At 38.9% G+C, this 25,872-nt stretch overlaps 1 protein-coding gene across 1 annotated transcript in view; it reads left to right on the top strand.

The window, feature by feature from the left end:
* Nucleotides 1–25,872, top strand: part of CPNE3 (copine 3) — a 46,993-nt gene that overhangs the window by 10,167 nt on the left and 10,954 nt on the right. Inside the window, exons 2-11 of the mRNA XM_061123825.1 lie at nucleotides 2,862–3,001; nucleotides 3,272–3,451; nucleotides 4,982–5,056; nucleotides 6,311–6,382; nucleotides 10,720–10,803; nucleotides 12,329–12,418; nucleotides 16,739–16,837; nucleotides 20,060–20,146; nucleotides 21,203–21,262; nucleotides 21,799–21,932. Of these exons, the coding sequence (XP_060979808.1) occupies nucleotides 2,870–3,001; nucleotides 3,272–3,451; nucleotides 4,982–5,056; nucleotides 6,311–6,382; nucleotides 10,720–10,803; nucleotides 12,329–12,418; nucleotides 16,739–16,837; nucleotides 20,060–20,146; nucleotides 21,203–21,262; nucleotides 21,799–21,932 (1,013 nt within the window). The 5' untranslated portion in view covers nucleotides 2,862–2,869. The remainder of the gene's footprint in view (nucleotides 1–2,861; nucleotides 3,002–3,271; nucleotides 3,452–4,981; nucleotides 5,057–6,310; nucleotides 6,383–10,719; nucleotides 10,804–12,328; nucleotides 12,419–16,738; nucleotides 16,838–20,059; nucleotides 20,147–21,202; nucleotides 21,263–21,798; nucleotides 21,933–25,872) is intronic.

Here is a 25,872-nt window from a genome sequence, read left to right as displayed (position 1 = left end):
TTGATTCAGGAAAGTTTGGGTGACTTGGAGAATGACTGAGATGCTTTCTAGGATCTCAGTCTAGGATCTCTTTCTAGGATCTAAATCTGTTTGGATTTAGAAACCAGATGACTCCCCAGTAAGCAATCTGTAGCATCAGAGAAGCCGTTGTCTAATCCTGGGGACCCTTTCTATCTTCTCTATCATCCTGCTCTTTTGAGGAGTGAAAGACACAGACCTGCTCTTTAGCTGTACCTGCCTTCCTCTGCCTGACCACTTATCCCAGCCACGTCTCCTATTTTCCGTACTAAAGGATACAAAACAGTTGCTTCATTTTCTTCCGTTGTGAAAGAATGCCTATTGCTCCTCAAAAAGCTGAACATTGTAATATAATTGAATAAAAATTATTCTGTGTTCGATAATTACTTAGAAAGGAAATGAAAATAACATTTTCATGAATGTTAAACTTTCAGAATGTTTCAGACCGGTGTGTTTATGTAATTTCTTCCATTTGTCATAATGGGTTTCTAGATAAAAACGATGCTGCATTTGGAGTCATTTTCAGGCGGGGCGAGGAGCGCTGCTAATGGTGGAGATTTGTGTTCTGGCTGCATTGTGGTAGTGTAGCTGTCAGCGGGTTATTAATACTAAATACTCAGGTGTGCCTGGCACGGTCCTTTTGTATCTCTCGTGTGAGCATTGTTAAGGGAAAAATAACACTCTTCTGATGTGTGATGTCTCTTTCCTATGAGACTGACTTTACATATAAGTGTTATCCTCACCGGGCTCCCCCAGTAGCTCAGCGGTAAAAGAATCCACCCGCAGCGCAGGAGATGCGGGCTTGATCCCCCGGTCAGAAAGATCCCCTGGAGGAGGGCAAGGCAACCCACTCCAGTGTTCTTGCCTGGAGAATCCGAAGAGTCCATAGGGTCGCGAAGAGCTGGACACGACTGAGGCAGCTTAGCACCCACCAGTGCCGCTTCCTATTCCAGGCCGCCTTCCTGACCCGGGGATCCAACCCACGTCTCTTGTGTCTCCTCCACTGGCAGGCGGATTCTTGACCATCAGGGCCACCGGGGAAGCCCCTTCTAATAGTAATCCTTATTGTTTGAGACCTGATCACGCATTTTGTACAGCCCAGAAATCGTTCGACTGTAACAAGACGATGAGTAGATTCGTTCTACTGTATTCTCAGCATTTCAGCTCAAAGTGAAGAGCAAAGGGCACGAACGTCCACATTCTAAGGACGTTGCCAGCAGCTCTAAGGGAGGGGGTGCTTTTCTACCGCCAGGACCCGAAAGCTTCACTTTGCTTTGGACTGCCAGCCTGGTGGACCTCCAGCTGGGGAGTGCAGTGCCCGCCTCCTCTTCTGATAGCTTTCATTCCCTGGCTTAGGGAGGAAAGGGATCGCCCTCAACCTCGCTGCGTCTCAGGGCCAGCGCCCACCGCTGCGCCCGCTCCCCAGTCCGCTCTGTATCCTGACGGGGAGTTGGGGCAAGCAAGGGTGAGCGAACGTGAGGCCAGCTCTAGCATTTATCAGCAAGTCTCGAGGAAAGGGAAGCCGTGCTCGTTTGCTGGATGCTCTGTAGCTCGGGCTTCCCCAGTGGCTCAGCAGGAAAGAAACCACCGGTAATGCCGGCTGCAGTGACCCAGGCTCCCCAGTGGCTGAAACCATAAAGGGACTCCCTGCAGTGTGGGAGACCGGGGTTCGAGCGCCGGGTGGGGAAGATCCCCTGGAGAAGGAAATCGCAGCCCACTCCTAGTATCCTTGCCCGGAGAATCCCACGGGCAGAGAAGCTTGGCGGGCTACAGTCCATGGGTCGCAAAGAGTCGGACACACGACTGAGCGACGGACACACGCCGTCATGAAGGAGACACTGGAGACTCTGGTTCGATCCCTGGGTCGGGAAGATCCCCTGGAGGAGGAGGGACAACCCTCCACAGTGTCCTTGCCTGAAGAACCCCATGGACAGGGGAGCCTGGCGGGCTGCAGTCCATAGTGCCGTGAAAAGTAGACACGCCTGAAGCAGCTGAGCGTACGCGGTAGATGGTAGTTGGTCAACCTTGTCTGCACATGGAAGTTATCCAAGGAGCGCCGCCCAGGCTGCACCCTAAACCAGTTAGATCACATCTCTTTGTGCGGGCCTCCAGCCTCAGGGGCTTTGAAAGCGCCCCGGGCGATTCCAGGAGCAGCCAGGCTTGAGGACCACTGCAGAGAGGGGTGGAGGGGTGTGTGAGGGTCCTTTATTCTCCAGGTCTGGGTCTTAGCCAAAATTCCTCGAAAACAGCAAGCATCTCACTCAGTATTTTGTCAAATAAACAAAGATAAAACTGAGGTTGAGGTTTCATCTGTCTCGTTGTGTAGCAGCAGGCTATGTTTGCCTTTAAGTGAAAGGTCACGATTTTACTTGGACTTTTTCTGGAGGGTAAAACGTACAGGGAAATGATAAGAAGATTCATATATCTTATTTGCCATCTTGAAAAAAGCTGCATTTTATTGTCACACAGTAAAATGAGTTTTATCCCAGCAAGATAATCTGGCGGAAGCAGTATGATTTCCATGGGAGACATCTGAGACATCTGAGTCCCCTGGAGACACAGATGACAGTCATTCCAGCAAGTTCACTCTGTCATCCTGTTCTGACTGTGTGTCTGAAGAATTTAGGTGTTTCATTAAGAATGCCTGTGCCTTTTTCTTTGTTCTTTTTTTGGCTGCTTCACATAGCTCTCGGGGTCTTAGTTCCTTGTCCAGGATCAAACCGGGGCCGGAAGTGAGAGCTCAGAGTCGTAGCCGCTGAACCTTGAGGGAATTCCCAAGAAATGCGTGTGCTTCTTAAAGGCACCATTTCCCTGGTTTACTCATTTCTTTGTTTTTCTCACAGCTCGAGAGATGGCTGCCCAGTGCGTCACAAAGGTGGAGCTGAATATTTCCTGCGACAATCTTTTGGATAAAGACATAGGGTCAAAGTCAGACCCTTTATGTGTGTTATTTTTGAATACCAGCGGTCAACAGTGGTATGAGGTAATATTAAAAACTTGTAGCTGAAAAGTCACCTGAATTGCTTTTTTGACAATATGAAGAGTTTATTTAAAAAGTTAAAAATAAAAGCATCTCATCTGTTAGTGCAGTTTTTCGGGCAAATTAGTCCTTGATTGTGAAATATTTCATATACATATAGACACTTCCTTTAGCTGTCATGCCAATATTTAGTCACATGTAGGATATAAAGATAATAAACAAATGCACCTTTGATCTGAAGAAACTTTTTTTGTTTTGGTGGGGTGAATATAGGTTGAGCGCACAGAGAGGATTAAGAATTGCTTGAATCCCAAATTCTCCAAGACATTTATTATTGATTACTACTTTGAAGTGGTTCAGAAATTGAAATTTGGGATTTATGACATCGACAACAAAACCATCGAGCTGAGCGATGATGACTTCTTAGGAGAATGTGAATGTACCCTTGGACAAGTGAGTATGGATAGTACAGATATTTTCTAAAGTTGAACCAAAGCATTAGGTATTTTTGATAAATTCTCTTTAATTTAATTGTTGGGCTTTCCAGGGGGTGCTAGTGGTAAAGAATCTGCCTGCCAGTTCAGAGACTTGGGTTTGATCCCTGGCTTGGGAAGATCCCCTGGAGTAGGAAGTGGCAAACCACTCCGGTATTCTTGCCTGGAAAATCCCATGGACAGAGGAGCTTGGAGGGATACAGTCCATGGGGCCGCAAAGAGTCAGACACGACTGAGCAACTGAGCTGATGTTTGCCTTGAACATCATGGAATTTATCTTAGTTTTTATGAGGGTAGGGACCGAGGGTTTTTCGCAAAGCATATTAGTTCTTATGAGTTAAAGATGTTCCATTTGCCGTTTCAATAAATAGTACCATTACTCTAGCTGCTTGTCTGTTTATAGATTTCAGTACAGTGTTGTCCTCACAATTAGGTCATACGTGCCGTCAAGATGATGGCAACTTCTCTGACGTTCCGACTTGTGTGACCGATGCCTCCTGACCCCTTGATAGCCCAGCACAGCCCCTGTTCCTGGCTTGCTCCTCATTTTGCCTTGGGTGTGAACCCAGCTCCCCCTCGCAAGCCTTCTCTGACAGCCTAGAGTCGTTTGGGTCACCCCACTGTGCTCATGTCGTGTCTGCTCCACTCCTTCTAGCTTAATGTTCACCATATTTTATTGTAGTTGCTCAATTTTCTGTCTTTCTAGGATATCACAGGTTGGGTCGGAGCAGGGGTGTGTCTGTGGGCTCCCCATTATGCTCCCAACTCAGTTTGACTTCTAAGGAGCGACAGTGACCATGCTTATGGGACTTTCAAGGGGAGGAGTTATTTTTTTTCCAGTGGCTGACATCTAAGATTTGTCTTTTACGAGTTTATCTTTTAGTGTTGAATTGTTTTGGAGATCATGGTATTTCCTGTATCTCAAGGACAACGTGGAGCTGATCAGATTTCTAAAACTTTGATAGTTGTATCAAAAAGAAAATTAAAGAAGTACTTATTTTTTGGAAAAAAAAATCACAGTATATCTAAAATTATAGCAAATTGGAGAAACATACCTGTGTGAGAGTATCTGCACTTACTCTATTATTTTAATCAAAATGATATCTTATGAGGGTTATACATTGAAGTTATGTGTCAGTTGAAAAATTGACGGGTGACCCCTGTTACCTATAGGGGTTTCGTTTCAGCTTAGTGATTTGTACATGAGATGAGAATCTGGCCCTCTTTTTCTTTACAAGGAAGAATTTGAAGTGGTTGATAAAGAAACTAGTGGTTTAGGGAGATTTTATCCACCAGTATTGGCTCCTTGGAAGTCTTTTCCATTGGGTGCAGATGCATTTTGTAATCTCTAAATCTTTAAGGAGTGGACTTACTCCATTTCTGATAACTTTGTGTACTTTTTTCTCAACAGTCTTTTGAAAACTGTTTAGTTTAAACATTCACATGTTGAAGTGAAATAGCTCTTTGTATCACTTTCCAATTTTAACAGATTGTTTCCAGTAAGAAGCTAACACGACCACTGGCGCTTAAAAATGGCAGACCTGCAGGGAAAGGGAGCATTACGGTAAAATAAGATCCTTTGAAATACTTGTCTTTTGCCTCCTGAGATTTAGCACAAGAGGACAAACTGAGACTGTGTATATCAGACAGACATTCTATGGCAGGCTTTATCGTTTGATCCTGAATGTTGCCCTCCCCTCACCCCTGACTTGCCTTAGAGTGACCACAGATGGAAACTGTGTTGTTCCTAAAAGAAAGTCACGTGCATCTTGGTAATGCTTGCCTCTTCCTAAAGGAAGCATCAATTCCCAGATTAGGAAGAAATTACTTAATAATGTGAATGGATCAATTTGGCTTTCAGCAAATCAAAAATAGTCCCATCGACATGACAGAAACTTTCCATAATGGTTTTGATTCCCGAATGATCTTGTATTACGACAAGGCCATTGAACCTCTCAGCTCTTACCATTTTTGTGTGTGTGTGTGTGCATGTGCACTTTGCTTTCCATCCTCTTACCTAAATTTTTCCTTGCTGAATGCTGGACCTGGGCAAGTGAATATATGCATCATCTTATTTTAGATTTCACATTATATACTGCCATGCTTTTAAATGTTCTATGTTCTAGAGTTGTTGTCCAGGTAAGTCAGTGCCTGAAGAGACAGCTGTCTTAACTTTAGCTCTGCCTGGGAATGGGAGGCTGACTCCCTGGGAGGGTTGTGCTTGAGGATTATTACAACTATCAAACGCATTTCTCTGAGTAGTTGTTTGCTCTAGTTTAGGTGCCTGAAGCATAAGCATGTCCAGTCTGTTGGGGGTGTTGACTTCTATGTGGGGGACAGAGATCATTACCAGTAGTTAACTTTATGGCTTTTGGGACCATCATAGCCTGGAATTTGCTTTTGAGCAGAGTAAGTCTTTCAGTTACCTTGGCTGAAAAATACTGAGCTGTTATTTGAACGTGTAGTGTTCTCTAGGTATAACTTACTCATGCTTCTCCGTCTCTGGAGAGCCCTCGCTAGCTTCTTGTGCAGGGCTTTGATTTTTTTCCATCGGAAGAAGGAAGATCCAGTTTGGGCAACAACATTAAAAAGAAAGTTGCATAATGTAAATTAGGCGTATTTTGGAAATATATTTATTTCACATGCATAAAGGAAATAATGACAAATCTTTCTTAATGGTACCATTTTGTTACTTATTTTAGACTATACTTTGTTAGTGTAGACTTTGTATACTATTAGATAACAGGATAAATTGGTACTTCATGACTGTATCAGAATCCCCCAAACGTTTCTTTTACTTTACCTTGTCTACTCATAGATTTCAGCTGAAGAAATAAAGGATAACAGAATTGTCTTGTTTGAAATGGAAGCAAGAAAACTGGATAATAAGGTAGGTGGGTGATGCAGATTTCAATAAGGATATCATCTTTTTTTTCCCTCACATTGATTACTTTTTGAGAAAATAATAATGCAATTAATATTATGAACTCTATCGTGTAAAGCATCACTTAGAGTGTTATTTTCAAATTCTATTTTATATGTGGATGTGTGTTTAAGCAGAAGATATTTCTCTTTACCTCTTTCCTTTGGATGTAACCAAAGAGTTTGTATAGCTTAAAAGAAGAGTTAATACAAACATCAACGTTATTGTAAGAGATATTTTAGAGTGTATTTGAATTACTTACGGAAAAAAGCGAAAATTCCATGCTTTATTGATTCGATTTTTCTCTTTGGGGCTTCTCAGGTGGCGCTAGTGGTAAAGAACTTGCCTACCAATGCAGGAGACATGAGTCGTGGGTTCGATCCCTGGGTCTGGAAGATCCCCTGGAGGAGGGCTTGGCAACCCACTCCAGTATTCTTGCCTGGAGAATCCCGTGGACAGAGGAGCCTGGCAGGCTTCAGTCCATAGAGTTTCAAAGTGTTGGACACGACTGAAGCACAGATATTGAATAATCAGAATTCAGCAAAGCCTTTTCTTTTTTGGAGAAGGGAAAGGCTACCCACTCCAGTATTCTGGCCTGGAGAATTCCATGGGCTGTATAGTCCACAGGGTTGCAAAGAGTCGGACACGACTGAGCAACGTTCACTTTCACTTTCCTCTTTGCATTCAAAATTTAGGATGAGTACTAATAAGAACACTTAAGTATAGTGTATACCCTGGATTGGAATAATTCTTTGAGTGACTTTTGTATGTAATTCTATAATGCAATCAATATTCTTCATCATTTTCATCTACCTTACAATTCAGTTTGCAAGTATCTTAGACTAGTAGACAGTTGTCTTTTAAAAAATATTTTGGAAAAATTTAAACATACACAAAAATAGAATAGTATTTCTAAAAAATTCCGCATTCCTACCACCTATCTTTAAAAATGTTAAAACTCATGACCAATTTTATCTCATCCCTACCCCTATCTACTTTTTCTCCTCCCAGACATCATATCGTTTCATCTGTCAGTGTAAATGTATCTCTAAGGACTTTTTAAATAATACAGTTGGTTAATGCGTCTCTTACATTTTTTTTAATCTTTAAGTTCTCCCCTTCCCTTTTCTTCTTCCCTTCCTCTCTGTACTGCTCTCTTGTCCCCCCTCTCTCTTTCCCTCCGTCCTACCTATCCATCCATGAATTTATTCAGTAAACTGACTCCTTTGTCCTGTAGAAGTTTTCACACACAGTATACACTAATTAAATCCGTATGATGTCATGTAATATGTTCGTCTCTCCATATTTTATTTCCTGATTTCTATCAGCTGAAATTGAATCTAGAGGTATGATCTAGTGGCGTTTTGAATCGGTATGAGTTTCATAGGTGGTGGCGTTAATTCCATCAAGAATCTCACATTGTCCAGTTCTGGTTTTTGGGGTATTGGTGACCGTTGATGATGACTACCTAGATATATTATTTTATTGAGCCTTAAAATAGTGTTAATCTCATGCTGTCATTGTTGCTTCTTTTTATTAGCAAGAATACTTCTCTCGAGAGAAGTATCTTTCTTCACATTAGATACTTATTTATTCCAAGATAGTTTATCCCAAGATAGTTCAGAAAAGGCAAGTTGAAGTGTTTGATTTTTTTTCATATTTACTATCTTTTAGAATAATGAATTTCTATAAATGTGACTTTTACAGAAGAACTTAAAATTTTTTTTTTTTTTTTTTTTTTTTAGTATTTCTAGGAACTCTATTAATTCTTATTGATACTTAAAGTACCCCAAGTTTGACCAATGGGAGGGAACCTATTTGGGTTTGTCCCTGAGACCACTTGGCACGGTCTCAGAAGTCTCTGGCTGGCTTCTTGCTCTGTGGCATGAGGGATGTTCCAGGCTTATTTTATCTAATTTCTGACCCAGATTGGCAGGTTAAAGGGAGCCTTGCTACCGTGAGTCCCGGATGTGGTACTGGGGTGCTTAATGTTTATTGGTTGTTGTTGCTCATTCTTTCTAGGACTCTTCAGTAGATAGCTGTAGGAAAGTCTTTTCTTTTTTAAGGAAAACTAAATCGTAAACTTGTATAACAAATTCCAATTCAAATGTAGAAGTACAAGGCTGTTATTTCTTTAATTCTATAGTTACGCCTTTTTTCACTTATGTCAAAATGTTGATTCCTAAGGAAACTAACGTAATTGCTTATGTTTTGCCCTATGTAATATCTAACAGTTTAAGAATACAAATATACATGTTATAATAAAAATTTTTTTCCTGAAAATAGTTTGACCTTTCTTTGGAGTTCTTTTTGCTTTTGGGGTCATATATTCCACTTGAATTATACGGATTTAATTCCTGTGTTTTAAAGGAGTAATTCTTCTCTGATGGTTATGCTGTAACTTTAGCACATAATCAGATTTTGCTTTTGATATTTAGAGATTGCTTTAAAATTTTTTTGGTTTAATTTTGCTTTATAGTCATGTATAAGATGGTTCCAAAGCCAACAGAAAACAAGGTATATTCAAGAAATTTAGCTTCTTTCCCTGTCCACGCTGCATTTTTTTCTCTTGCTATATTTTATACTTTTGTAAAATTTATATTTAATGGCTTAATCCTTCATTTTCCAAAAAAAGAAGGTTTTTTTTGTGTGTATGTATTATGTATTTTGTGTGTATGTATACGTATGTCTCTTGTGTATATTTCTGTGTGTATATAACATACAAACAGATAGATATGCATGCATAGGTCGTATAGACAGGTATGAGTGTGCATGCATGTGTATGTATATATTTATATTTCCATACCCCAGCCCAGCCCCAGTCTTTGATTAAATGTAGCATAATATATTAATATTACACATGCATTTCTCTGCCTTGCTTTTTTTTTTTTTTTTGCCTTGCTTTTTTGACTTAACTTATCCCAGAGATCAGAGTCAGGGACTTTTACTTCTTATTTTAGTTCTACTGTTGACAGCTTAATCAACAGTCAAAGAAGGCGTGTTTTTTGACCTTCAATATGGTAATAATGATATTCTGCTTTTCTCAAAAGATTATTTCTACGATAAAAGAGACAGGGATGTTCATATGCTTTTGGGAAAGTTAATGTCTCTGTGTATACTATATTGTTCTTAGTTTTATAAAATGGAGCACAGAGAGGCTTATTACATTGCTTAAATTCTTAGAGAGAAGGTTAAATTTTAAAAGTTCTGTGTAGTCTTTGCATTTTTATTTTTGATTATGAGGAATGTGTTCCTTTCTTAACATTAAACTATGCTAAGGAGGGAAATAAAATTATCTTACTTCTTAATTTAATATTGAAGTAAATTCAGGATTGAAAAAAAATCTTCAGTTTAGGAATATATCTGCTTACATTCCTGTGGGCTTAACAGATGTCCTTTCACTTTCACAAATAAAAAGTAATGTGTGTTAAGGAGGATAGAAATTTCAAAATGAAGATAAATAGAAATGAGAAAGTAAAGTCATCCACAATCTTGCTATCTGAGTTTTACCCTTGTACATCTTTCCAGAATTCTGTCTCCCTGTGGGAGAGTGTCTGTGTGTGCACGTGTGTAAGATGGCCATGAGGGGACGTTTGGACACTCACTGTCCATGGGCGTTGTACAGGGGAGCTGTGCCGTGGTGAATTACAAGGGTAATGGGGGGTGCACCTCGTGACCCCCAAGCACTTCTGTCGTGCACTTCACGTATCTGCTTGTCTGGGCTCCCTGTGTTTCTGTAAAAGAACGTGTGGGGCTGCTGAACGGGTATTGGACATCGAAGGGTAGGATATGAAATCAAGGCTCAGATCCATCAATTCATTAGATGTGTGATTTTAGCAAAGTCATTTAACTCCTCTGAATCCACTGTGTCCTGTCTCTCACGGAGCTAGTACGACTGATGTATGGGATGGTTTATATAAAACTACTTGGTGCTGTGTGAATGAGTGAATGCTGTTAATAGTGAAAAGAAGCTAAAAGCATCCTGTGTTGATAATGGGTTCTGTTGATCACTGTATTTTAAAGCCATCATGTTTTTTGAGATGTAAGGGTGTAAGGATAGTGAGCATTTATCAGGAATGCCTTAAAAGTTCTCCTTGTAGACTTCAGCAAGTTTATGTTTGTGAGGAATGTATTCGGATTTGTATTTAATGCTGTATTGTACTGTATATATATATATATATATATATATGTTTCTCTGTCCTATAGAATTAAACTTCAGGTACTACAGACATGTAACATGTATAAAGTGTGGTTTCACAAGTTTTAGGAGGAGAATAATTGCTTTGCTTTTTATTTTAATGTAGGATCTATTTGGAAAGTCAGATCCTTACCTAGAATTCCACAAGCAGACATCTGATGGAAACTGGCTCATGGTTCATCGAACGGAGGTGAATATTTGAACTTGAAAAGTAGAGTTGAAGTTTCCTTTGGAGTTGTGGTACTCTGAATTTTAAAAATTTATGTATTTTTAAAAAATATTCATCTGAATTCAGACATATATAACTGCCAGAGACACAAGGTCAGCGTGCTCGTTTCTGTTTTTTAATGAGAAGGGCTGCTATGCTTAGCGGTTTTCTTTACTTACTTACTCTCGGCTCAGCCGGGTCCTTGCTGCTGCCCACGGGCTCGCTCCGGTTGCAGTGAGTGGGTTCTGCTCTCCCGTGTGGCGCCCAGGCTTCTCACATTGCTGGCTTCTCTTGTGGCCCGAGGGCTCCAGGCGTGTGGCTCAGCGGTCGCGGCACTCACGGGCGTAGTTGCCCCAAGGCCTGTGGGATGCTCCAGGAACTGAACCTGTCTCCTACATTGGAAGGTGGATTGTTCACCTCTGGGCCCCCAGGGAAGGCCCTCTGCCTTATTTTTAAAACCCTGGAAAGAACCCTGAAATGTACACCAGTGTATCCTTCACCTAGATTTATCAGACGGCCATACCTGCACACGTGTGTGTGCTCTCTCTTGTTCACACCCACGTCCATGCCCTTTGGCAAAACCATCCTAATGTAGGGAGCAGACATCACGGCTCTTCACCTTTAAATGCTGCAGGTATTTCTCAAGAACAAAGGCGTTTCTCTGCACCTCCATAACTGAGAGGGTTAGCAGTGATTTAGTAACATCATTTACTATACCGCTCATCTTCAGATCCCCCCAGTTTCCCCAAACACGTTTTTTATGTGTTTTGTTTTGTCTAATACAGGGTCCATTCCAGGCTCCCATTTTGCATTTGGCTATTATGTTCCCAGGTGACTCAGTGGTAAAGAACCCTCCTGCCAACGCAGGAGATGTGGGTTTGGTCCCTGGGTGGGGAAGATCCCCTGGAGAAGGAAATGGCAATACATCTAACCGTATTCTCGCCTGGGAAATCCCATGGACAGAGGGGCCTGGCGGGCTACAGTCCCTGGGGTCGCAGAAGAGTTGGACAGAACTTAGTGACTAAACACCAACAAATTAGTCTTTAAGCACTGTCTTATTTTATGTGAAATTATGTTCTCAGTTCACCTGTACTTACCCTATCCTGTCTGGAATGAGCTATTTCTCTTAGGAGGCCCGATTTTTCCTTTAAGAGGGTAGGATTTGCACAGCAGGGTATGCGTGCTCTTTGCCCCTGGGCTGCTGTTGCTTTTAGACCTTTTCAGTGGACATAAATAAGAAATGCGTTTGTAAGTGCGTCTTGTAATGGCTGGGTGTATTTCCCAGTTTTTTTTCTTTCTCAGAATGTATCTTGACTAGACAGTCCCTCACATTTTTCACGTAACAGGTGTATAATATGGTCCTAGCTAGATTTTTCACTGACGAAGTTGGACGGGTGAAGAGGTGAAGGGTGAATGGTGCACTTGGTGGGAACCTGGGAAAGGCAAGAGCAAAACATTAATGATGAATGGAATGTTTTTCTAACTGGCCTTTTTTTGTTTTTAATAGGTTGTTAAAAACAACTTGAATCCTGTTTGGAGGCCTTTTAAGATCTCTCTTAACTCTCTGTGCTATGGAGATATGGATAAAACTATTAAGGTAATTTGAAAATTATATATATATTATGTACACACCTACAAACTCCCCGATTTTATAAACTAATTTATTGGATAGTACTTAAAGAAAGTAAATGATGTAAGTTTGAATTTTATTTATATTTAGGAATGCTAAAATAGAAATGTTTCTGATAAGCAGTCAATCTAAAGGAGCAGAGACATTTTGAATGATCTGTTGATCTGTCTAATGCTTAATCAAACATTGTGGTTTTTATTTTATTCATTTTTTAAAATAAAATATTTAAGTCTTCCCTACTTTTTAATAAGATTCTTCTGTTCTGTAACTAGAAACAGTTAACTGCACTCTTTGCCTTTGGCGTGTCCCTTGCAATAAAAATAGGTATTACTTTAACTGAGAACCTGGAGCTTCCTTCTGCCCTCAGCGCAGAGTACAATAGTGGTGATATTTCTGGTCACTGATTTTTCAGTTCAGTTCAGTCGCTCAGTCGTGTCTGACTCTCTCTGACCCCATGGACTGCAGCATGCCAGGCCTCCCTGTCTATCACCAACTCCTGGAGCTCAGAGGAAGGTATAATTTATTAAGACATATGGATGGCTTTAGTTTTAGAGTCTTTAAAGGAAAGCAAAGTAGGAGCATGGAGCTGCAGCAGATAGCTAAGAATTTTTTTTAATGTTTTCACTTATAGCCATTTATCAAAACAGATATATTATTTTAAAGATACTTTTATATTAGTCACCTCTTTACATAAGATTCCTGATAGGCGCCTTTTCATATATTCAGAGGTCAGCAAACTGAGGTGAGTTTTTTGGTTTTTGTTTTTTTTCTTTTGATAATTTGTATGGTGAAAGCAGGAAAGGTGATGAAGGGACTTGGAGTCAAACCGCAGTCCAAGACTTGCCTTAGACCTTGCACCAGCTAAGGGATTTTGAGCAGGTTAACTTCCTTACTTATATAATGGAGAAAATAATGTCTACATAACAAAATAAAATCAGGATTAAATTAATGTACATGAAAAGTTTCATAAACTGTTAAACACAGTAGCCATGCTATTATTATTGAAAACCATTTCATTTCTTAGATTCATAAATTTTTTTTTTCAGAGAACTTTAAAAATTAATATGATTTGTGTGATATTTCAAACAGCAGTGAAAATTTTGGTGGAAAATAAGTAGAAAAGTAGCTTTGCACATTACTTTCGTCAACTAGAAAAGACGCACAATGTGAGATATAGTTTTGGATTAAGTTTTATCTGGGACAGTATGAGGACCGCAGAGACAGCGCCTCGGAGAGCTCTGAGCAGCTGTTCCAAAGAGGCAGGGGAAAGGTCAGTGTTGATGTGATTTTGGTAAAGGCGGGGATGCATGCAATCAAGCACAGGTTCTTCCCAAAGGTTTCTACGAGTCTTGTGAAGCTTCTGCTGGTCATGAGAAACGGTCGTCACTGTGAAGGATGTTAGTGCTTTTCTAGATATGTGGAGATGCAAGAACTGGCTTCATAAAATCAGCTCCTGCGAATGTTTAACTGTCTGAAGACCTGTCCTGCCAGTTCTCCCCTGAACACAGAGCGCCTCACTTCTGCCCTCCACCCTGAACTCTTTCAGGGGCTGTTAGAGGTCTGCAGCTGCAGCGTCACCCGATTTAATCCCTCTAGAGGCGGATGGCAGGCCCCCACGGAGAGGGCCGGTCTGTAGTTGACACTTCTTACTGTCATATTAAATCTAGACCTTTTGTTTTTCATATTAAAAGTAATAAGTTAAGGGTTCATTAGATCTAAGAAGTAAGAAAGGCTAGGAAAAAAATGCCTCAACTCTGTTTGATTGTAATAATATATTAACAATGAAACAATATTTCTTAAACTTCTTTTTTTTGTGCACAGTGTCATGCTCACAGGGCTATTTTATTATAGTAAGTAAACTGATTTTTTGAGCTTTCTCTGATGAATGTCTTCATTCTTAAAAGATTCTCCACTTGTTTTCACTGTATACCAATTGGTTTGCCACACCATCTCTGTCTTTCTTTCTTTAGTTCTGTATTTGTTCCCAGTCATCAGAAAGTCATCCATCACTGATTCTCTTGGTGTTTGGAAATTGCTTAGAGGTGTAGTAAAGAGTTACAGAGCAGAGAATAGGGTCGGAATTATTGGTAATTTCTGTGCTGCAGTGTGAACGTCCCAGTGTTATCATTCTAGCATGGATTATTTTCATAAGATTGTGTGAATAATATAACCATGCATGTCTAAACTGAGAATGCATTAGTGAATGTAGTATTGTGTGATGTGTGCATTCTTTTGCATATATACATATGCACATATGTATATATGTGTACATTTCAGGTTCACAGACTACTGAAGCTGCTGTTTAAAACAGCTAACAGTGCTGGTTTTTGAATTCTTGAGAAGAGAAATTAAATGACATAAATTGTTACACCATTTACCTCAAACTGTATCTGAACACATTTCAGCATAATAAATGTCACATTTTCCTTTAACATCTAACATTTGTCTTTAATGGGGCAACAGTGAACTTTTCTCATATGTTTATTACAGTGAATTATCAGGAATTACATTTTAAAAATGTTTTTGCATTCCAGAAGTTTTGGACAGTCTAAACATGAACAGTTTTAGCTCTTCCATAAGTTTTGTTTAAATAAAATCTTGGTCTTATCAAAGCCTGATCTTGTCATCTTAGGTATAAATTAGAGTTTTCTGAATGTAGTTCTAAGATGTAAAATTCTGTTTTCTGTAATTAAAAAAAAAAAACCCCTTAAAATGAAATTATTAAAATATTAAGATTATTTTAATTTTAATTTTAGTCCCTCTAGAAAAATTATTAATGTTATTAATTTTCTGTCAGATAAAGGACTTTTGATTTAAAAATTGAGTATAAAAAATAAAATAAAAATTGAGTATCAGATATGTAGATCAAGAGTTAGTGACTGAAGTACTGGAAATAAATAAAAACACTTACTGTTCCTCAGAATTGCAATTCTAGACCTAGTTTGTTTTCATTTATTGATCGTTTGATTTTTAGTCTTGAAAAATAATGAAAATATATGTAGTGAAAGACTTCCTGTTTTGATAAGCACTCAATTCACTTTTCATAGAACTGAGAAAAAAGAATCACTTTGCTTGGTGAATATATATAAATCCTGAGTGTTTTAGCTTGATTAATATAACTTTGTAAAGGATTATGGGATAGGGTAAATGCAAATTGTTTTTCAGTTACAGGCTTTTATCTTACATCATAGGCTCTAGAAGTATTCAGAAGTTTTCCTGGCACAGACTTACTTTGTTGGTTACCACACAAGATGTGTCATCTTCTAAGACTATTAAATTCTTCTGTCTGCCTGACATCCTCAGTAGATAATGTATACAGTGCACATAACGAATGTTTGCAGGAAGAAATGTTTGTAGTTATAAAGCAGTATAAAAACTTAAGTTCCTTATCATCACAGTGAACACTTCTGCTTGCTAAGAGTTCACACCATGTTAATTTTCTCACTGCAATGAGTATTCAGATATTCTTGTGAATATTTACTCTTTGACTGCATCTGCCAGCATGGTACCAAACTACATGGAAATCAGATACTCTCAGCTCTCTTCCATATGTTTTAAGAAACAGTGAACATTTAATGAAAGCCATAGCTCAGACTAGAATTGACCTTGTCTTATATGGAAATAGCATTGTTATGACCCAGTGTAGATACTTCCTCAGTGGATTAAATACTGTTTTCCTGGAATTTTCCTTTTCATCGTGGGAGTTGTGATCCTCAGAATGATGCAAATCCAACTTCATCAAATCTAACTCCTAAAAGAAGCCGAGCCTCACCAGATTGCAGCCAATGAAATGCATTTTCCATAGTTATAAATCATCTAGAATTTAATTATATGATTTTTAGCTGCCTAGGATACTGACTTGCTTTCTTCCTTCAGGTAGATAGTGTCTTTTAGCCATTGTAAAATAGCAAGGTAAAAAGTGGATGACAAAGAAGGTCTAATTCCATTTCGACTTTATTAGAACTTGTAAACGGCATATACAGGAACTGAAAACTGCTCAACATGGAATTTCAACAGTGTTTGTGTTTTTCATGTGCCTACAAAACACATGTAGTTGTTTTTTCATCTGTCTTGGAATCCCATCCCAAGAATAGCCAGGGCTTGAGAGGGTTTCAGTATTATCCCTCTAGGCACTTAGTTCCTACTTCTCCAAGTAGGACTGTGTATTAAACAGTTTCACTTATTTTAATTAAAAGTGCACTTCTTGGTAAGTTCAATTTATTGCAACCAATTCTTTTAAACAAAATCATATTGATTTTTATATATTTCTATTATGCTTCCTTATAGGTAGAGTGTTATGATTATGACAACGATGGGTCACATGATCTCATTGGAACATTTCAAACCACAATGACAAAACTGAAAGAAGCCTCCAGAAACTCACCTGTAAGTTGCCCCTTTGTTATTTGTATATACCTTATATTTGGCCCTGTATATATTACTTCATTTTTTTCTCTTGAAATAGCAAATAGCTTTCCTTGCTTTTACTCTATAATATGTAATATTCTGAAATCTGTGGATTTTGTTTAAGTAGTCAGCTGATGCAAAATTCTTACTTGGGGTGAGTTTATGTTTAGAGGTTTGGTTTCCTTTCGCTATGGACAAATATATGTGGTTTGATTGAAAAGCCTTCGTTTCAAAGATCTTGGCATTTCATTGGCCACAATAATTAATATCTACATGAGGCAAATACTTAGGCTTGAATTTTGGACATTTATTCTCCTTTTGGATACTTTAGAAATTAGTTTTTACCTTCTGTCCCTATCTGACTTGTCCTTGCCCAAAGGAAGGATAAAAGCTTAGTTATACTACCTCAAATTATGTAGTATTAAGCTGCCGTCTAATGGACTAATTTTGTTAGGATGATTTGTTTGCCTTAACTGCTTTCAGTTTGTTAGTTAGCATCCCCACCTATTTCTAAGATTGCTTCTGAAACTTTCCTGTCTCTATGGCAAAGTACCTAAAAACTATTCCAGAGTGTTTTTTATAAATAAAACTTATAAACTGCCTCCCTCTTACTTTCCTTTCTAGTTTGAATGAAATGTTAATTCTCTTTTTAGCTTATTTAGAATAATCTGAAATGTTTACTACCTACTTGTGACCTGAAGAATGCTCATGAATATAGCATTTGCTTTTGAAAATCCAAACATGAAGTTTAAAAGGAAAGAGATTATGGTCAGGTGGGAAGGTCTTTTTTACCAACTTATGTAAGTGAAGTGACCCAAAAGAAGATACAGATAGTTTCAGATCAAAACTTAAATACTAAGTGAATAAGTAGAACTTAATAGCTTTTTGATTTAAATAATTGGGAGAAATGAGTTTTGAACTAACATAGTGGGACGAGAATTTTCAGTAGGTCGTAGAGAGATCTCTAGTCCTGTCTCTGCAGGCTTCCCAGGTGGCTCAGTGGTAAAGAATTTGCCTCCAATGCAGGAGACGTGGATTTGATTCCTAGGTCGGAAGATCCCCTGGACTAAGAAATGGCAACCCACTCCAGTATCCTTGCCTGGAAAATTCCGTGGACAGAGGAGCCTGGAGGGCTACAGTCCACGGGGTCACAACGAGTCAGACGCATACACTCATATATACTCATACATGTACACTCAAACATATACTCATACACGCATACAAACACGCACACACTCACTCCTGTCCTTACGCCCTGGTCACAAAGCCCAGGAACCTGTGTAGCAGAAGTACTTGTGTGAAGTAAGAAGGGCTTTTCCAATCACACCTAATGGTTTAAATGCAAAGATTGAATCAACAGTATAAATTAAAACAACAGTAAAATTCAGCTGTAAATATTCTGCTTAAAGATATATATATATATATTCATTTATTTTTAAGGGCAGAAATAATGGAAAATTGTGACCATCTGAGCATTTAACATGAAGCAAGCTTCCTGAAAGAACTAAATATGAGGAGTGATGTGTATCGTCGTTTCGCTGGTTTCAGTTTGTTGTTATTTTGCAGAACCAGTAAATGACCTGCTTTTGGAAGAGAATGAACCAGAAACTAACCCCGTGATACTTTACAGAGCACGGAGGTGGCGGTGGCTTAGTCGCTCAGTCGTGTCCAACTCTTGCGACCCTGTGAACTGTAGCCTGCCAGGCTCCTCTGTCCAGGGGACCCTCCAGGCAGAAATACTGGAGTGGGTTGCCATTCCCTTCTCCAGGGGATCTTCCCGACCCAGGAATCGAACCCGGGTCTCCTGCACTGCAGGCAGCTGATTTACCAGCTGAGCTGTGAGGGAAGCCCCTTCAGTTCCTAAAAGGGGACATTAATCCTATCTTGCAAGGTTGTTGGAAGAATTGCATGAGATAATTGATGTAAAAATAAAGCATTAGGGGTCTAGGAACTCACTCCTTTGGTGCAGCTGATGAGAAGATGCCATCACAGCATGTGAAACTCTCCTAAATCCAGCTAACTCGATCCTTCCCTCCCCCATGATAGAATGAGGCTTTTAATACTGTTGCAGTGACAACGTTTATCCACTCGATCTTCGGAGTCAAGACTGTATCTTATCAACTCTGTGTTCAGTGCCTAGAACAGTGCTTGTTGCTTGGGTGGATACTGTAAAAATGTGGATAAATGAGATGAAGTAATGTAGACTTTTACAAGTAAGAATTCTGTTTAGGACATTTCTGCATCTCTAATATTCAATAATTAATATGCATGATAATGACAAACTCTGGCAGGATCCTGAACCATCAAAAAGTTTTTTTAACATTATTTTGTTTTGTATCATTGTTTCAAAGGTATTTTTAAATGTTTGATTCTTAGAAAATTAGTAATGCCTCTGGCTAAAGTATGTAAGTTGCTTTCTATTGACCAGAAGAGGCGACTTATCCAGTATTCACTGAGTGTCTCTTATTACTAGGCAAGACAGTGAGAATTTCAGGGTATAACTTGGAAGTGACTGTACCCTAGCTATGAAAAAAATTAATGAAATGAAACAGTTGAGATTAATGCCAAGTATGTAAGTTTTATGTAGTTGTGGAAGCTTAATGAGAGAGATGGCAATCAGAGAAGACTAGAAAAGGAGTTGATGCTATGGAGAAGGATGACCTGAGCCAAGCCTTCCAGAGGCCTAGTGGGTAGGAGTTGGAAGGGAAGATGATCTATTTGTGGGAAGATATAATCTGTTTCTATACATATTCCCAGTGGAAAGGGATGATGTTTGCTGCGTATTTTACCATAGAGATGGGCTTCATATATTTCTGTTTTCTGATGGTTGTTTTTTTTTTTTTCCTAAGCAGTGTGTTTTTGTACTTTGGGTGACAGCTAAAAATAATATTTTATTTCTTTTGTTATAAAGAAAAAAGATGATTACTTGGAGCGTTTATAAGGAAATGATCTACAAGGGAAACATTTATACTTAGAAACTATTTTAAAACGTACAAAATTTTAGAAGTACTTTTTGGAAATGTGACTGATAAATATTTCATATATATAACATAGTGTGCAATTGTTTCAGATTTGTATTTTGTAACAGACCTGTATCAGTAAATGGTTTGATTCCAAGAGAAAAAAGTCATTCACTTAAATTTACCTGGGCATTTCTAATATCACTAATAATAATGAACATTTTGTCTTTTCTTCTTACAGGTTGAATTCGAATGCATAAATGAAAAAAAGAGGCAAAAGAAGAAAAGCTACAAGAATTCAGGGGTTATCACTGTGAAGCAGTGTGAGGTCAGTTGCTCTTGACAGCTTGTAGTGTAATGAGATCACATTTTAAGTTTTTCTATCAATATGGTATATATCACACAAGCACTTTGAACAGTTGAAAATTACATGAGCATCTCAGCACCTTTAGAGAACAGGAAATAGTAGAGAAATCTTTCAAGTAACTTTGCTTCCAAGGTTTGACAGCTTTTTAGCAAAGGACAAAGAATTTTAAAGTTTTTCATTATCTTAGGAAATACAAGGCACCATTGGTATTTTTCTGGTGCATCAGTGGAAATGACTTGACTCAATGCATCAATCCTGGTTATAATTTCAAGATGAGATGTTGTGAGCGAAGGGAAAAAACCCAAGGGATTTCTTAAACGATTGGGAGTTTTTGCTTTTGTTTTTGTTTTTAAACTTATTAAAGTCTCAACATATTAAATTCATTACTAGTTTCTTAAAACCAGTGTATTTCTCTTTTTTTTTTTTTTCTGTAAGTGTTTTATTTATCATTGAAGAAAAAACACAGCAGCAAGTTCTGTGTTGGCTTCAATAAGACCAAATAGTTAATCTTTAACATAGCTACTACACTCCAAAATTGAAGTCAACACAGTCATTACTACAAATTACTTATTGAAAGAATCTATTCTGAAGAGAAAGGAAATTAGGAAAAAGAATTTAAACAATTCCTCCAAACCACACATTTATAAATATTGTCATATTTAAAATGCTTGAAAGGCATGAATTCTCCATAAATGGAAAAGCAGTTTGCTACTGGCAACAGAAAAAACTCAGCCACAGTTTACCAAATGCTTTAAAATTTAAAAGCTATATCTAAAACCAGTGTATTTCATCTTTGGCTATTGATATTCTAATCTTAACATGCTATAATTATCTTGAATCTTACAGATTCATGACATGTAGGGATAGGTTGCTTTAAATTCAAATGTAGGGGTGGGTTCTATGTGTTTATATCTTGTGCTGTTCAGTTTATAAATGATTAAAAATGTATGCCAGGAAGCTCTTTGCTTCTCTTAAAAAAGTAGGAAAATTTTAATTTTGTTTACTATTTATTTTTAGATTACAGTGGAATGTACATTCCTTGACTATATCATGGGAGGTTGCCAGCTGAATTTTACTGTGAGTAACACACTGGATTTTTCACAGGAGACTGTAATGTGTGGCTTTTCCCCTCTATTTTGCAGTGTTCTTTCTTTTACTGCCAAACTGACTTTGTGATGAAATTTACACTATCTGTTGAATATGGTCTCTGTAGAGAGTTTGTCTAGGTTCATCTGGAAGCTTTTGACTTTGTCAGTAATACCTTTTCCACAACAAAAAAAGCACGTGTGTATAAATCAGTGATTATACAGTAATTTGAATAATAAAAAGCACTAATCAAATGTACCAAAAAACCTGCTATGTCTAAAGTCATGGATATAATAATCTATGATTTAAGACATCTAGAAAATTAGGAATAGCAGGTCGCTTCAAGCCGAAGCTGTAATTAATTGTCATGAAAGTACCTGTCGGCTCCGGGACTTGTTAGCAGATCAGAGTAGCAGGCTTGGGGGTGAGTGTTTCTGAATCAACCTTCAGTGTTTGTGTTTTCCTGGACATCAAACAAGGATGTCCCTGCCCTCCCCTTAGTAAGGACCGCAATTGTCATTTGGCAGGTGGGAGTGGACTTCACTGGCTCCAATGGTGATCCAAGTTCTCCCAACTCCCTTCATTACATCAGCCCCAGTGGTGTAAATGAGTATTTGACTGCAATCTGGTCTGTGGGACTGGTTATTCAAGACTATGACGCGTGAGTATGACTCCAGTACATAACTCCCCAGAAACGGCAGTGTCTGTATCATTTGCTGGTTCTCTGATGTAGTTGACAGGATAACGGTGCCAGGGAGAAGTAGCTTTCTCCTTAAAATTTCTCTTGTCGTATCTTTTCTATTTTTCCCTTTGTGAACAGTCATTGTTTACCTTTGACCTCTAATCTCTGGCTGTGATTAGTTATAACGTATTATGTGTAGCATCCTTCTTTAACAGCTGACTGTTAGCAAGGCTTTTGTTTCTTTGATCTGGTTTTATTGGGGCATACTCATTAGGGATAAGTTATTTCTGTGATTGAAGTCCAGAAGACACCTTTTGTAAACACTCACAGACACTATATTTTAATATGTCTATTTTCTTGGCAGTCATTGTCAGATTAGTTTCTTATTTTCAACAAGTGCTACAGGATAACTTGATATAGTTGCTATGAAATATTTTGAATCAATTCTCAATGGGTAGATTTTGAATAGATTAAAATAGGTCCTTCTGAAGGTATACTAAACAATAGAAAAAATTGACGTTATTAATTTTTTGTTCTGTATCTGTTAGGGTACAGTATACATTTTCACTTGTTTTTGTCAATTATTTTATGATGAAAGCTCTTACCTATTGATGGAGTTTTTTATTACTTTGTTATGACATCTAAATGAAATTCTTAAACAAAATCTAAGCAAGGATAGCAGTTCCAGTACCAGTTTAATAGAATTTAAGGCAAAACTCATTAAATGTAATTTAAAAATGACTTTATAGACACTTTGTTATATAACATAAAATGAAAATACAAACATGGACATAGTAATAGAGTATCAATGTATTTCCATTGAAAATAGCTAGAAATATGATAAAAATTTCAAAGTAACACAACTGTAATGGGACTTAGATAAAAAAAGTAGTAAATTTACAGGGTTAGGTTTAAGACTGCTTCCTGGAAGTTAAAACAAAAAGTTAACTAAAAAAAGTTTGCCACATGAAAATTAAAAAAAACTCTTTAAGTAGTTCTTAGATCAAAGAGGAAATCAAAGTGTAATAACAGACTGTCTAGAAATAAAGGGTAGTGAGAAGACTGTTTATGATCTGTAACAGCTTAGTTCCCCAGCCCACAGCACTGAAAGCATCAAGTCCTAATCACTGGACCACAAGGGAACTCCCTTTATTTCTTTTTTTGTTTTTAAAGCATCTCCAGGGACTTGAACCTAAGCCCTCCAATTAAGAGCCTGATACTCTACCAACTGAGGTACCCAGGCAGTCTCAGCTTTATAAAGGAAGATTTCTGACACTTTTATTTTTAAAATAGAATTGAATATAAATGAACTAGCTTTTCAACAAAATAAAATTCAAGGATAGAAAGAAAAATATAGATACAGTAATAGTAGGAGATTCCATATACATGTTGGCTATTCTATGTCAGGGAAACTTTTAGATCCTTTCTGTATGATATTCACCTAATCCTCATGCTTGGTTGTGAGATAGGTGGTGTCATTATCTTCCTGTTACAGATGAGAAGCCTGAGGCAGGAAGGCTAAAGTCACGTGGCCAGGGTCCCTCCGCTGGTAACGGCGGACACAGAACTGCACCCGGGCTGTCCGGCTCCGGAGACGTGTCCTCACCACTCTGCTATGTTCTGCTTCCTCCAAACATACAAAGTAATGACTTGCACACACCAAGTTAACACATTCAATGAAGAGATGATTCTTTGCAAGTTCAACAAAATTTAGGAAAACCTTTGGTGACCCCGATCCCCAAGAAAAAGAGAAAAACATGTAGAATATTAGTAATGAGGCAAAGATCATAAGCATCAATTCAGAAAAAAATCGTTAAACATTGTATGTTAATGTTTGGTAAAATATTATACTATTTCAGTGAAAAAACCTAGATTGAAGGATGATTCTTTCAGACAGCTACAAATTACCAAACTTGGCTCAAAGAAGCAGAGAACCTCATCAGACCAAGAACTGGTCAAAGAGCTCTTCTCACAAAGGCACCAGCCAAGACAGCGCCACACGTAAATGAGGAATGAATTCAAATCTGAGAGAATCAAGTGAAAAATGTTGGAAAGCAGTGAAAGTTCAAAAGGCAGTTACATACAAACATAAAGTTAAAAATCAACAATTTTTCATGAACCAGCAAAAACCAATTGAAGAAATTGTAGTAGATAATAGATCACAGTTCATAATGCAATAAAAGTGAGAATAAATTTAGTAAAAGATCTATGATATTTAGTTAAAAACTACAGAATTATACCCAGGGACAAAGAAGGAAAGATATGCCACAATTCTAGATAGGCAGATGTCACAATAATGAAAATATAACATTTCTCTCTGGGATTAGTCAGTTTTAACCAAAATTTCAATGGAACCTTGACAAAATAATTCTTATAATTTTCTAGAGGGTAAAATGAATCACAATAGCCAAGTCTTTCAGGGAAAAAAAAAAAGGGAAATTTGTGCTTGCACATATTAAAACTTGATATGTATACATATATAACTTATTTCCCTAGTGGCTCAAACGGTAAAGAATCTGCCCACAGTGCGGGAGACCCAAGTTCGATCCCTGAGTCGGGAAGATCCCCTGGAGAAAGGCATGGCATCCCACTCCAGTGTTCTTGGCTGGAGAGTCCATGGACAGAGGAGCCTGGCGGCTGCAGTCTGTGGGATCACTGAGTCAGACAGGGCTGAGTGACTAACACTTTCACTCTGGGCTTCCCTGGTGGCTCAGACAGTGAAGAATCCGCCTGCAAAGCGGGAGACCTGCGTTCCATCCCTGGGTTGGGGAGCTCCCTGGAGAAGGGAACGGCTACCCACTCCAGCGTGCTGGCCTGGAGAACCCCCTGGACAGAGAGCCTGGCGGGCTACAGGAGCCCGTGGGGTCGTGAAGACTCGGACACGACTGAGCGACTATGCTCAGCACAACAACATTATGTGTGTTTCACGTGTACAAATTAAGTACACATTAGAGTGTGGAACTAGTACATGACCAGTAGAAACACGCAGTCTTCCAACAGACCCAGAATGTCGGTGAATTTAAGTACTTGATAGAGATGGCATTTTGAGGGGATGGGGTTGTAACAACTGTCAAACCGTGCTGGATCTGAACTGGATTTGAACCCCTGACTGGTGCTCGTATATGTTAGGATACTTCTGTACAGACTGTGGACAGACCTGCTGAAATAGACACCCCAGCACAACGTGATTTTGACAGAATAGAGATCTGTACCTCATTCCTGTTGCACGTCTAGCAATAAGCAGTTCAGGGCCGGGAGGGCCGTGCTACCTCTCAGGGCTTCCACCCTGGGCCCGCGTTCTCGTCCTCTCCAGCCAGTGGGAGGACAGAGGGACTGAGGATGCGTGTGCTTCCCCCTGAGGGTGCGACTCAGAAGTGGCTGCAAACCCCTCCACTCACACATCCGGCCAGAGCCCCCTGACCACTGCCAGCCCGGGGAGGCTGGGGTCGAGCGAATGTGGTCGCCAGGGGCCCAGGGGATCCAGGCTTAAAGGGGGAGAGATGGCTGCTGGTGGATCCACGTGAAGCAGTTTCTGCTTCACATCCTACTCCCGATGAATTACACATTTAATATCAAGATCAAGGCTTGGAAGTTCTAAGAGAACATACATGTGAATTGTCTATAATCTTGCAGTGAGGACAGCCTTTAAGCAAGACAGAGAAGGCAACAATGAAAGAATCTTTGGGTGTTCACAGTCATTAATGTTAATAACTAGAAAAGGGAAGCTCTTGTAAAGTTAAAGGCAGACTATCAACTGGGAAAAATATTGTGACATCTATGACATAGGTTCTATCCTCAGTGCAAAAAGAACCATTGAGTATTAATATAATATAAGAAAGAATACCGCTAGTAGAAAGGTTAGTATCGTCATTACAGGGTTGTGTAATGGCAAGCCTTTGGGTATCTGTCTGTTGGGGGA

Source organism: Dama dama, chromosome 21 (genome assembly GCF_033118175.1).
Source record: "Dama dama isolate Ldn47 chromosome 21, ASM3311817v1, whole genome shotgun sequence".
Lineage (NCBI taxonomy): Eukaryota > Metazoa > Chordata > Mammalia > Artiodactyla > Cervidae > Dama > Dama dama.
This window is presented reverse-complemented; position numbering and strand designations above follow the sequence as displayed.